This window comes from Salvelinus fontinalis, chromosome 12 (assembly GCF_029448725.1).
Source record: "Salvelinus fontinalis isolate EN_2023a chromosome 12, ASM2944872v1, whole genome shotgun sequence".
NCBI classification, from domain to species: domain Eukaryota; kingdom Metazoa; phylum Chordata; class Actinopteri; order Salmoniformes; family Salmonidae; genus Salvelinus; species Salvelinus fontinalis.
The window spans coordinates 6,215,600-6,227,939 of NC_074676.1; the positions used below are offsets into that span (position 1 = coordinate 6,215,600).

At 42.0% G+C, this 12,340-nt stretch overlaps 1 protein-coding gene across 3 annotated transcripts in view; it reads left to right on the top strand.

Annotated features, from left to right (window-relative positions):
* The window catches only part of LOC129866700 (cytoskeleton-associated protein 5-A-like), a 37,517-nt gene that overhangs the window by 181 nt on the left and 24,996 nt on the right, over nucleotides 1–12,340 (top strand). For 2 of the 3 annotated variants that reach the window (XM_055939515.1, XM_055939517.1), the window contains exons 2-22: nucleotides 1,763–1,850; nucleotides 3,876–4,069; nucleotides 5,344–5,550; nucleotides 5,683–5,854; nucleotides 6,138–6,270; nucleotides 7,127–7,227; nucleotides 7,425–7,538; nucleotides 7,659–7,763; nucleotides 7,957–8,046; nucleotides 8,256–8,420; nucleotides 8,646–8,774; nucleotides 9,076–9,228; nucleotides 9,419–9,517; nucleotides 9,658–9,768; nucleotides 9,934–10,026; nucleotides 10,278–10,463; nucleotides 10,604–10,698; nucleotides 10,875–11,058; nucleotides 11,330–11,472; nucleotides 11,726–11,900; nucleotides 12,151–12,264. In XM_055939515.1, the coding sequence (XP_055795490.1) occupies nucleotides 1,794–1,850; nucleotides 3,876–4,069; nucleotides 5,344–5,550; nucleotides 5,683–5,854; nucleotides 6,138–6,270; nucleotides 7,127–7,227; nucleotides 7,425–7,538; nucleotides 7,659–7,763; nucleotides 7,957–8,046; nucleotides 8,256–8,420; nucleotides 8,646–8,774; nucleotides 9,076–9,228; nucleotides 9,419–9,517; nucleotides 9,658–9,768; nucleotides 9,934–10,026; nucleotides 10,278–10,463; nucleotides 10,604–10,698; nucleotides 10,875–11,058; nucleotides 11,330–11,472; nucleotides 11,726–11,900; nucleotides 12,151–12,264 (2,820 nt within the window). In that variant the 5' untranslated portion in view covers nucleotides 1,763–1,793. Of the gene's footprint in view, nucleotides 104–1,762; nucleotides 1,851–3,875; nucleotides 4,070–5,343; nucleotides 5,551–5,682; nucleotides 5,855–6,137; nucleotides 6,271–7,126; nucleotides 7,228–7,424; nucleotides 7,539–7,658; nucleotides 7,764–7,956; nucleotides 8,047–8,255; nucleotides 8,421–8,645; nucleotides 8,775–9,075; nucleotides 9,229–9,418; nucleotides 9,518–9,657; nucleotides 9,769–9,933; nucleotides 10,027–10,277; nucleotides 10,464–10,603; nucleotides 10,699–10,874; nucleotides 11,059–11,329; nucleotides 11,473–11,725; nucleotides 11,901–12,150; nucleotides 12,265–12,340 lie in introns of all 3 variants that reach the window. The other variant, XM_055939516.1, reaches the window with a different exon arrangement.

Sequence of the window (12,340 nt, forward strand, 5' to 3'; positions counted from 1 at the left end):
ATGAAAGGAGAGTTCACTCAGACAGACTTCATTCATTTCGCTCACTGCTGCGTTGTCTGGGCCTGGCTGTGGTGCAGATGAAATAGCTTTTTTTGAATGTCAGGTAACGGTAGAGTCTTATTTTGTACACGTGCCAGCTTAATGCAATGTCGTAACTTATATATTTGCTCCACATTACACTGGTTGGTGAGAAAGCGTCGTTGTAAATAGTCAACATGGTTGTTGGGTTTTGGTCGTGTTGACAGGTCCAGCTAGCAAAGTTACTAGCTAACGTTACTGTTACTAGCCACGTTAGCTTGACGTTGTCAGCTGACGTTTGCAACGGCATCAGTTTTAGCTTAACATAGCAAGCTAACTGCATTGATGTTTAAGACGTGTGCAACACATTTGTACCGTTATTTGATTCCAACAAAATCTAGTTTTCTAACTAACAGCTTTTTTCCGAAAAATTAGCGCGCTAACTAGTTGGGAGTGGGGCTCTGCCAGCAATGTTCATCATGTTACTGTAACTAGCAACCTAACGTTAGCTTGTAATGTAGCTAGCTAGTTCATTCTGCCCAGCCAAAATATTGAACTAAATGGAAGTAGAATAAACATTTTAGTATAATACAGGAAGGCACAATTTGTAGTACAATATTTAGCTAACGTTAGACATGTATCAGTGAATGGGTGGAATTGGGGGCCAAGTATTTACATTGTGTGGGTGTGTGCTAAGGTGTGGACAGTCAGTGCAGGTGGTCAATCCAGTGTAAGGGTCCAGCAGCTTGATGGCTTGTAGATATAAACTGTCTCTGAGCCTGTTGGTATCAGACCTCATGCCAGATACGTCTGCCAGACGGTAAGGGAGTAAACAGCTCATGGCTGGGGTGTGGGGTCCTTGATTATGCTGCAGGACTTCCTCAGGCACCGTTTCAAGTAGATGTCCTGGATGGGTGGGAACACAGCCCCAGTAATGTACTTGATGTAGCTTGCCAGAATCTGTTGCCATGCTTTTTGGCAAATCTTTACATATCGCTCAGCTATTTGCAAGTAGTTAACTACTTAACTAGCTGGCTATATTGTAACGGCTAGTTTTGTTTTCAGATCTCCACTCACAGTGCATTCGACAAGCAAATTGTTTAACTGAATTATGTCGGCACTCTCCACACAAGTGTTATTGGTGCAGGCCAGAGCATCTCATACTGATGCTTTTGTGAGTGCCATGTTGTTTTCTAAATTCTTGGTATGATCTTCTCAATCTTTTGATGCATACATAGTAGGTTATGTGTCATGGATGAAATTAAGTTAAATAAACATTTAATTTAATCAGAAATGTACAGTGCCTTCATAAAGTATTCACACCCCTTGACTTTTTCTGCATTTTGTTGTTACAGCCTGAATTAAAATTGTGATTTTGTCACTGGTCTACACACAATAGCCTATAGGGTTTAGACAGTTTTACAAATGAATTAAATGAAAAGGTGAAATGTCTTAGGTCTTAAGTATTCAACCCCTTTGTTATGGCAAGCCTAAATAAGTTCAGGAGTAAAAATGTGCTTTACAAATCACATAAGTTGCACGGACTCACTCAGTGTGACGTAATATTTGAATTCGGGCTTCTAACAACAGAATGTGGAATAAGTCGAGGGGTTATGGCTACTTTCTGATGTCATTTTCTGTTATGACTTTACTATTGACATAACAGCACTCACTCCAACTGGATGTTCTGAGAATGGATAGCAAAACTGGTGACTCCCACTTTGTTTTGATATTGTCGTTACAGTTGAATTTGTAAGGCGAAAACAGAGGTCATCATGGGTGATGACAGTGAGTGGATGAAGTTGCCCATCGACCAGAAGTGTGAACACAAGGTGATTACCCCTTACACACACACACACACACACACACACACACTTAAGACAAACCTGACTTTCCACAGTGTTGAATTCTTGCTGGATGTGTTTCAGCAGCTGTGTTTTTGTTTTAGAAAATCTTATCCAATAGCACACCCTGAACTCACATTGTAAGCCAGTGTTTTCCATTAGTGCCAGCTGTCGGCTAATCAGCCGGTTACGGACTCATTTTCAGCCGGTTACCTTTCCCACTTCCTATTAACAACAAGGCTACTTTTCATTTAAAAGTTTAAATTGGCTAGTCCCTCGAGCCCTCTCCCGCTAGAATGAATGACATGCAGTTTCTAGCAATCTATTGATAGGATAGGGGCCTATCATACACAAAGCGAGCGACGACAGGGAAGCGCCGTCTGTCCCATCCCCGGTATAATTAGTGTGCGCTGTGGTTGGTTGCGGTTGAATTTCTTTACATGGAGGAGGGAGAGAGCATGATGCTCGTGAGTTTGTACGTCCCATGTAGTGTAAGTTGTAACAATGAGTCGCAATCCACTTAGCCTAACTATTATTTTCTGCGGCAATGTATTTTCTTTCGCGTCTTTCACATAGCCAGCAACGCAGAGTCGTGACGCATAGGCCATTTACTGTGCTTTATTTGACAACTGAAAAGCAAGTGCTGACTGTTATAAAAGGTGTCGAACCGACTGAATAAAGTCGATGTCCTATATCCCTTTGCCATTAAATAAATCATGCAGCGTGGTTATGTACATGGTGTCACATCGGGACACGTAAACCAAAGGGTTTCCTTTCCTAGGATGTCGGGGCTTGCCAGACAGTGACGCTAAAGTGAGTGACTCTTGTCTCATCGGTCAGTGTAGCCTATCGCGTAGGTGAGGGAGCCATTCATTTGACTCTCTAATTTGCATGTGGACCAGGTAGGCCAAGGTTTTTTGGATGATTATCTGCAGATAAATAACGAAAACATTCGATGAAGAATCATCACTGCAGGAACAATAGGTTGTGGAGAGCCTCATTCTGGTCCAAATATTATCGTTAGGGCCCTTCGGAATCTGGGCATTAAAATGGAATTCAACAATGTAACGATTATATTGACATTTTTAGCAAAATATTTTTTGTGCGTATAAAACATAGGACCTCACATGTTGAGTTTTTTTTAATTTTGTGTTTAGTATAATACTTAAGACTTTGACGGTTTCCATTGAACCTTTTTTCATTTATTTTTCAAGATAATGTGGGCTATTTACGTAATTTTTCTATTCTAATAAAATACGTCATTTGAAAAAGAAACGTGACAATGCATATCTTGCAGTAAAACTGAAAATAAGACTTTAATCTCGAGAATACAGGTTAAATATAACATGTTTAATATTCTTATACTTAGAAAATAGCCCTTATCATATAGACCTAGACAAAATCCAGAACAACTACCAAATACACTGAATTCATACATTTTCAGTCATTTAAATTGTCATGTTTTTCTACACAATACATTTTTCCAATCTGGGAGGTAAACTCGATAAAGTAGCCAATTCAATTATTTCACACTACTGGCCCGGGGGTGCCTGGCTGGCAAATGTTTCTCTTTGATGGCTAGTCTATGTACTTGTGAAAAACACTGGTAAGCTCATTTATGGAGCAGCTTTTCTTGAACACCGTTTCCCCACAAAAACAGCTCATTTCGGCTGTTTCCCGCAGCAAAGAGCTAGACTGAACACTGCTAAATGTTTTTTTCAAAAGGATAGCCTAACATGCAGTGAAGCTTATGATTTAAAGTTTCCAATCCCTGTCTTCAGTCTCTCTCAAATGATTTACACTCACTGACTGCTTCAATCACAACGGAGGATATGCTAGGCCAAACAACTGCCTTCTGTAGGAAGCATCAAAAGAAAGCCCATTTAAAATTTGTTTTTTACTCTGGCTGTACAACTAGAATCTGGGTCACATCAAATCCCTTAGTTATGAACTAAAATGTACCTTGACTCCCTCTCATCACAAGGCTCACTATTCTCCTTCATCCCAACCAAGGTATGGAAAGCCAGACTAAATGGCTATGAAGAAGCCCTGAAGCTCTTCAACAGGATAGAGGACGAGAAGAGCCCCGAATGGGGCAAATACCTGGGCCTGCTTAAGAAGTTTGTGACAGACTCGAACGCGGTGGCCCAGCTTAAGGGCCTTGAGGCAGCACTTGCCTACGTCGAGAATGCTCATGTGGCTGGCAAGTAAGTATTAGACCTAGATCTCATCTGACGACACAAACGGAATTTTGTAAATACAAGAAGAGGTAATAGTAACTCATTGCCTAGATCTTCAGGCTACGTGAATAGTTGAAAAGAAGTTGTGAAAAGGCCTAACTCATAGCCTTGGTCTACAGGTTAGGTGAATACATACAATTATAATACAAGAGACTCATTGTAATTAGATGGATGAATATATCTGCATCTCCCAATGAAAGCTTTGTCTGTTTTAAGTGCTGCTCTCTGTGTGAAACTGGGCTAGTTGTGGAAGCTCCAGTGAGCTTCCACAGGATACATTTTAAGCCTGCCTGATATTTATTTATGGATAGCGCCAGTCTGACATCAGATCTGTATATTGTGTGCAGCCTATCAAGCAAGGATTACACCACTGAATGATTCTAGGAATGACTAGTAGGGACTTTGAGTCTATCTCGGAGTTTACACTTCAAGATTCCACCCGGATGATATCTACTATGTGATGTTTAGTGTAGGTTGATATTTACACATTGTACAAAATATCAAAGCCTAACCTATATTTGAAGTCAAACAAAAAGCCTTTTTTACGTGTGTGTGTGTGTGTGTGTGTGAACATGCTGGAATTAGAATGCACGGTAGTGAATGAGAGAAGACGGGCCGCGAGCATCAACGGCGTCATGCGTTTCAAATTGGAAAGCAAGTGTTTTTTCCTCGCGTCTATCCGAAGCAATGCTGGTAAAGTTAGCGGATAACTAGCTAGAAAATAGACCGTTTGTGGATTGTTATGTCTGTAGTTGTGACATGTATAGTTAAAACGTGTCTATTTAGTGTTTAAGTGTAGCTGCCAGTGCCAATAATACATATTTGAAAACAATAACTTTATGCCTGCCTTTGTTGATTTCGAGCACAGGCATATAGCCTATGCAGGCTACGTCTGGGGAAACTCAGTTCAAGAGAGAATACTGTTATGTAGAAAGAACGAGACTAGCGAAATTCTTTATAAACGGCTAGGTTGTATTAGCTATAACTCTCCTCACGTTTGTGAGCTAACATAACAGGAGGCTCCCGTAGGACATATCAGGTCAGTCAAAAGGAGCACACAACAATAATTCACAAGGGCTACGTAGCAAACATATCATTCAACTGTTTTATTATGGACTCTAATGACAATTAAGCTGGTATACGTTACGCAGTGTCTGTGAATTGACAATTTACTCTCGCACGGAAATTTTGATGGTGTCTCTCTGTGTGGTTTCGGCTTAAGTGTTTTGCATGTGTTCCAGAACATCAGGAGAGGTGGTGTCGGGAGTGGTCAGTAAAGTGTTCAACCAGCCTAAAGCTCGGGCCAAAGAGCTGGGCTCAGACATCTGCCTCATGTACATGGAGATTGAGAGGGCTGAGGTGGTTCAGGACGAGCTCATCAAAGGCCTCGATAACAAAAACCCCAAGATTGTTGTCACCTGTATTGAAACTTTAAGGAAAGCACTTAGGTGAGTTTTCCTACTTCATAGTTTTCCTAAAGATTTCTCCAACCAATTAATTCAGCCATAGCTATTACCATAGCTATTATGCCATTACATAGGCCTAAATCCTGAAATGTAACACTTTTTTTCCATTTCCAGTGAGTTTGGCTCCAAAATTATTACTCTGAAGCCAGTGGTGAAAGTTTTGCCCAAACAGTTTGAGTCGAGAGAAAAGGCAGTTCGAGATGAGGCCAAACTACTAGCAGTAGAGATCTATAAATGGATCCGGGATGCTCTTCGACCTCCTCTCCAGGGCATCAACTCTGTTCAGGTGAGATAAGGCTTCTGAAAACGTTGATACAGAGGCTCTTTCTCAGTTCGTCTTTCCTCGATTTCCTACATCCTCGCTTCCTTCTCAAAACACATTGGAGAAGTAGGTCTGAAGGGAGGGACTTTCTTCAATAATAGGATTGATGCATGGAATCTTCGAAAAGACCAATTGAGATGCAGCCAGAGTTTGTTTATGCTCAAATGCAATATGGGTCTCCATAAATGCTGGAACAACTGATGAATGGGATGTCTAACAGCGGTCTTTCCTCTTCTTTCTTTCACAGTTGAAGGAACTGGAGGAAGAGTGGGTGAAGCTGCCAACCACAGCCCCCAAACAGAGCCGCTTCCTCCGCTCACAGCAGGCCCTCAAGGCCAAGTTTGAACAGCAGCAGGCAGCTGGAGGAGACGAGGCAGATGGTATACTTTATCAGATTTAGCCTATAGTTTTGAAGTCCACATTTTAAGCCACTTTTCCTCTTTTTTCCTAGCCTTGGATGGCAGTCTTTGCGCTGTCTTATGGAACTCCTTATGGAGTTGTTGGCGAGATAGCACAAACAGATCTGTGACTAGGCTTCTCCCCAGCGGCTTATTTCCATTTGTGAAACAATTGATCTTCATCAATGGCTTTTAAGAGAGAATTTGTGCAACGCTTTATGTCTTTGTGGAAGATGTATATAAATGTTCCATGTTATCTTGTTGATGGAAACGGGTCTTGTGAAAACCTTTGCTGAAGCGTCGTCATCAAAAAGTCACGATTATAGAAAAAAACAAGACGAGACTATACAGTACCAGTCAAAAGTTTGGACACAAGGATTTTTCTTTATTTGGACTATTTTCTACATTGTAGAATAATAGTGAAGACATCAAAACTATGAAATAACACACATGGAATCATGTAGTAACCAAAAAAGTGTTAGTGTTACCTTGTCGCAACACAAGGGATTAGCTGAAATGCATTAGGAGGGAAAGAAATTCCACAAATGAACTTTTAAGAAGGCACACCTGTTACCGGTACTTGAAATGCGTTCCAGGTGACTACCTCATCAAGCTGGTTGTGTTATTTCATAGTTTTGATGTCTTCACTAATATTCTACAATGTAGAAAATAGTAAAATAAAATAAGAAAAACCCTTGAATGAGTAGGTTTGTCCAAACATTTGACTGGTACTGTATAGTCTCGTCTTGTTTTTTTTCTATAATCGTGTTGTTGATGAGATGGGTAGGCCGGCCTACATTATCAAATTGAAGGTCTAACACGGTAAACTCTCTTTCAGGAGATAATGATGATGAACCTGCACCTCGGGTAGACCCTTACGAGCTGCTGGAAGCAGTGGAGATCCTCTCAAAACTGCCTAAAGACTTCTATGACAAAATTGTAAGTTTGGGCACCACTGTTTAAGGGACATGACCCTTAAACTAAAAAGGCCTTAAGTGAATCTATTGAATTAATATATTGCTAAACATATGTAGTAATATTTTTTGAAAGCAAAAGTTAAGCTATTATGTGTTTCTTGTTTTGTGTGGAATCCATGTCATTAGACACAAACCATCTCTCATTATATCTGTCCTTAGGAGGCCAAAAAATGGCAGGAGAGGAAAGAGGCCCTGGAAGCAGTGGAGACCTTGGCTAAAAACCCTAAATTGGAGAACGGGGACTTTGGTGACTTAGTCAGAGCACTAAGAAAGGTACTGTAACATTTATGCTTCACGGGGAAACCACTAAGGAGGATACCGGGTAATGGAATGTGTCTCCAGGAAGTAGGACAATGATCAACGTCCTGAAAATAATGATTTCTTGTTTCCCAGGTGATTGGTAAAGATGCTAATGTTATGTTGGTGACCCTAGCAGCCAAATGTGTGGCTGGACTAGCAGCTGGGCTCCGGAAAAAGTTTGGAACATACGCAGGACATGTAAGTTACCTTCAAGGCATTGGTATAGAATTGTGTTCACAACAGTTATGCTAGCCAAGAGCAGTGGATGTGGTGAGCTGATGCATGAACAAGCTGAGTGGGTTAACAGTAGGGAGCAGTGGCAACATGTCTTTGTACATCCTGATTTACTGTGCCAGAAATACCGTGCTTATATTATGCTCTGTGTTTCAAGGTGGTGCCAACAATTTTAGAAAAGTTTAAAGAGAAGAAACCCCAAGTGGTCCAGGCCTTGCAAGAGGCTATTGATGCAATCTTCCTTACTGTGAGTGAACTGTACTGTGTGGATTCACTGGTAATAGCTTGGGCTTTGTTGCTATGTGATTCATATCAAGCTGATTTTGTGAGATCTGGGATGTTGGTACTGTTCTTGTTTTGAGATATTCATTGCTGTTTGACTTGGTCAAGGGACTGCCTATATTTTATGTTCTGTGCCTAACATAATATTTTCCATGTCTTCTTATTGTTTTGCAGACATCTCTCCAGAATATCAGTGAGGATGTGTTGGGTGTGATGGACAACAAGAACCCTTCCATCAAACAGCAGGCCTCTCTGTTCCTGGCCAGAAGCTTCCGCCACTGCACCCAAGCCACTTTGCCAAAGAGCATGCTCAAAGCTTTCTGCCCTGCTTTTCTCAAGGTACCGAAAACATTTCATATTCATAAACAGGCAGTCTAGTTCTGGACTAAAAAGCATGCTTAGTTGAGAGTCTGGATTGAAAGTACTTTTTAGTCCAGGACTAGGCTTAATCTGTGCCTGGGAAAACGTCCCTCTGTGTTCACAAATGATAATGTTTTGTCCTCCATTTTGTGAATGTGTGTGGAATTATGCTCCTACTCCCCATCTCTTGATTAACCCTCTCAGCAAGTGAATGATTCGGCCCCAGAGGTGAGAGACGCTGCGTATGAAGCTTTGGGGACAGCCATGAAGGTGGTGGGGGAGAAGGCTGTCAACCCATTCCTGGCTGATCTGGACAAACTCAAGCTTGACAAGGTGCGGATTGCTATCAGTATATCTTATCATTAATATCAGTGTGGTAGTATCGTCAATATACAGCATGTCCTCCTCGTTGGCATCAGTCGATCTTGTGTGCCGTGTTATATTGTGTATCCTGTGTAAAACTAGTTTACCTCTTGAAACTAAAGGTGAACTAATGCCAATGTAGATGAGTCCTTTATTGGATATAGGGTTGTATTGTTATGAGTAAATGAGATTGTATCCTTAAAGTTGACCCATTTTGAAGAGTAGACGACAAATGAAATGACCTGGCCTCCATCCATCTCTAAATGAACAGATTAAAGAAAGTGCCGATAAAGTGGAACTGCCTGGAAAGAAAGGAGGTGGTGGTGGTGGGGCGGAGAAGAAGGCACCTGCTGCAAAGGCAGCACCGCCTGCTGTGGCTCCAGCTAGATCCTCTGGACCGCCCAAGAAGGCCCCAGCAGCTAAGGTTTGATTGATTTAATTGATTTGGCGGTTAAAATGCATATAAAGCCACTTCAGCCTGAGACGGGGTGAAGCCAAGGCTGTCAGTCTTCTTCACCAGGCTCGCTACACTGTCCCCGATGTGAAACTGTAACCATTGTAGGCGTATGTAAAGAAACTACTAAAAATGATTATTTGTGTTCTTTATTTCGCAGTTGGGTGGACCTCCTAAGAAAGGGAAACCTGCCTCCGCTCCGAGTGCGAAAGGAAAGAAATGTCCCGAAACAAAGGAATTCGTAGAGACCGAGCTATCGGTAAGTCAACTGTTTAAGAGGACCGCAATGTGTCAGCCTTTCAACCGTAGGAATACTCGTGCTTTATTGGTCACTGAATGAGCGAGAACCAGTTTTTCTGCAGTTAACTCTTTCATTTCCCTTCTGTTTGTGTCCACCAGATTGAGGTGTGTGAGGAGAGATCCGCCGCGGTGCTCCCTGCCTCCTGCATGCAGCTGCTGGACTCTGCTAACTGGAAGGAGAGACTGGCCAGCATGGAGGAGTTTCAGAAGGTGACTAGTTTTGACTGTATAATCTGACTTCTTTAGTGTTGTCTTACTCAGATCTCATTAAATGTAACACATCTGTGAACCTGCTCTTTACAACAATGTGTGAATAGGTTAATCAGGGAAGTTAGGTACTTTTATGTTATATTCTTATCATGTGATTGTCACCAGGCTGTGGAGCAGATGGACAAGAGTGAGATGCCTTGCCAGGCTCTGGTTAGGATGCTTGCCAAGAAACCAGGCTGGAAAGAGACCAACTTCCAGGTACAGCATACCAAAGTTTTTAAACACTAACCACAACTACAAGAGCTAAAATGGATGCATAGATACAAATGTTGATTATATCACCTGAGGTTTGTTTTTTAACAGCTTACACCTATGTATTGGACCTTGTATTTGTCCAGCGCCTGTCATTATTGTGGATGTGTAAAATAAGAAACTCTATTCACTAGATGGATCCACATTGCTCTGTCGTCATCACTGACTTTTGGTTCTTGGGTTTGTTCATGGTTCAGGTGATGCAGATGAAGCTTCACATTGTGGGTCTGATAGCCCAGAAGGGATCGTTCTCCAAGACGTCAGCCTTCGTGGTGTTGGACGGCCTGGTGGATAAAATAGGAGATGTGAAGTGTGGAGGCAAAGCCAAGGAGGGCCTGACTGCTACCGCCGAGGCCTGCTCCCTACCCTGGACTGCTGAACAGGTCTGTTGTCTTTCTGACTCCATTTCTAATTGACACTGCGGTTCTGCTTTTACAATTTTTTTCCCTCCCGTGTCTTTGAATTTAAAAAAAGAACACCGGTAAGAAATATCAGTTGTTCACTAGTGTGCTTCATCCCTCAGTTGGTTTCCATGGTTTTTGCACAGAAGAATCCTAAAAATCAAGCTGAAACCCTCAACTGGTTGGCTAATGCCATGAAGGAATTTGGATTTGCTGGGTAAGTGTCTTACTTTCCGTTATTGTCGGTCTATTCATTTGCCAATAACAATATCAAAGCATTCAGTGTCCTATGATAAGATGTTCTAATTCACACGATCATTGGGGTAACACAAGTATAACGCTTTATAACTTGATCTAAATATGTATGATAATGTGCGTGTTTATCCCCTGCAGCATCAATGTGAAGGGTTTCATCAACAATGTCAAGACGGCGTTGGGAGCGACCAACCCTGCGGTGCGGACCGCGGCCATCACCCTCCTAGGAGTCATGTACCTGTACATGGGCGCTCCTCTACGCATGTTCTTCGAGGACGAGAAACCTGCCCTGCTGAAACAGATAGACGATGAGTTTGAGAAGGTAAGAAAAAACATGGGTGAGGAATAGGTTGCTTTTGAAGATCACAACAATATGGCAGTCTCTAATATGTATAGTATGTATACAATTGTGTATTTGTATTTTTCTAATGAATGGCCTCTCTTGACTCTCTTTTGAAGTTGCTAGCTACAGGTTGATTTCATCTGCTATCTGTTCGCTCTACATAAGATTGTCAGGAAGGCATATAAGAAATGTATATATTGTATGTACATGTATATATTTTCAATGTGACTGATGAGACTGCTTGCTTCAGATGCAAGGCCAGTCTCCTCCGACTGCGTTCAGAGGAGCCAGGAAAGGAGGAGCGGAGGAGGATGGAGAGGAGGCGGACGAGCAGGAGGAGGATGGAGGAGGAGCACCTGACGTCATGGATCTGCTACCTAGAACTGACATCAGGTTAGACTTTCCACTCATACCCTTTTTCACACTACCTTGTCGGCGCTGCTCCATATTTTCAGCAACTATGATGGATGCGTAATCAGGCCAGCTCATTACTGCTTAGATCGGTTTGGCTCTGTTCAGCTCAGCAGTGTGAAGAACCCTATACTACTTTGACTATTTTGATTATGATGGTTCCGTTCTATGTTTTTTAAAATGGTTTAGCCATTCCACCTCATTAATCCACTCCATTCTTCCATCTCCTGTGCAGTGATAAGATCACGCAAGACATGGTGGATAAGATAGGTGACAAGAATTGGAAGATTCGTAAGGAGGGTCTAGACGAGGTGGCAGCGGTCATCTCTGAGGCCAAGTTTATCCAGCCCAGCATCGGAGAGCTACCCATGGCACTGAAGGGACGCCTCAACGACTCCAACAAGATCCTGGTAAGAAGTGTGCTGGGCTCTGACTGAAGAGCTACCTGTCTGTTTTTTTGTGTGTTTTTTTTTCAGTTTCAAATTCAATATAAAGCATTATGAAGACATATGGATTGTTTTAAAGGCAGTTATTTTACGACAAAGTCTTCAAGCATTTTGCAGGCACTCTTTAGTATGTTAAGTCTAAGCTATATTTTCTTCTGTCTGATAGTAGAATATATAGCTTTTTCTGACACCAAAGTATCTCTTCTCTCCCCAGGTCCAGCAAACCCTGACCATTCTTCAGCAGATCGCCGTAGCGATGGGCCCAGCTCTGAAGCAACATGTCAAGAGCCTGGGCATGCCCATCATCACTGTACTGGGAGACGGCAAGGTAAAGACTGTCGTACTCTGACATGCATGCACAAAGGCATAGGTAGCTATTGTGATTAGTGCAATAGAGAATATTA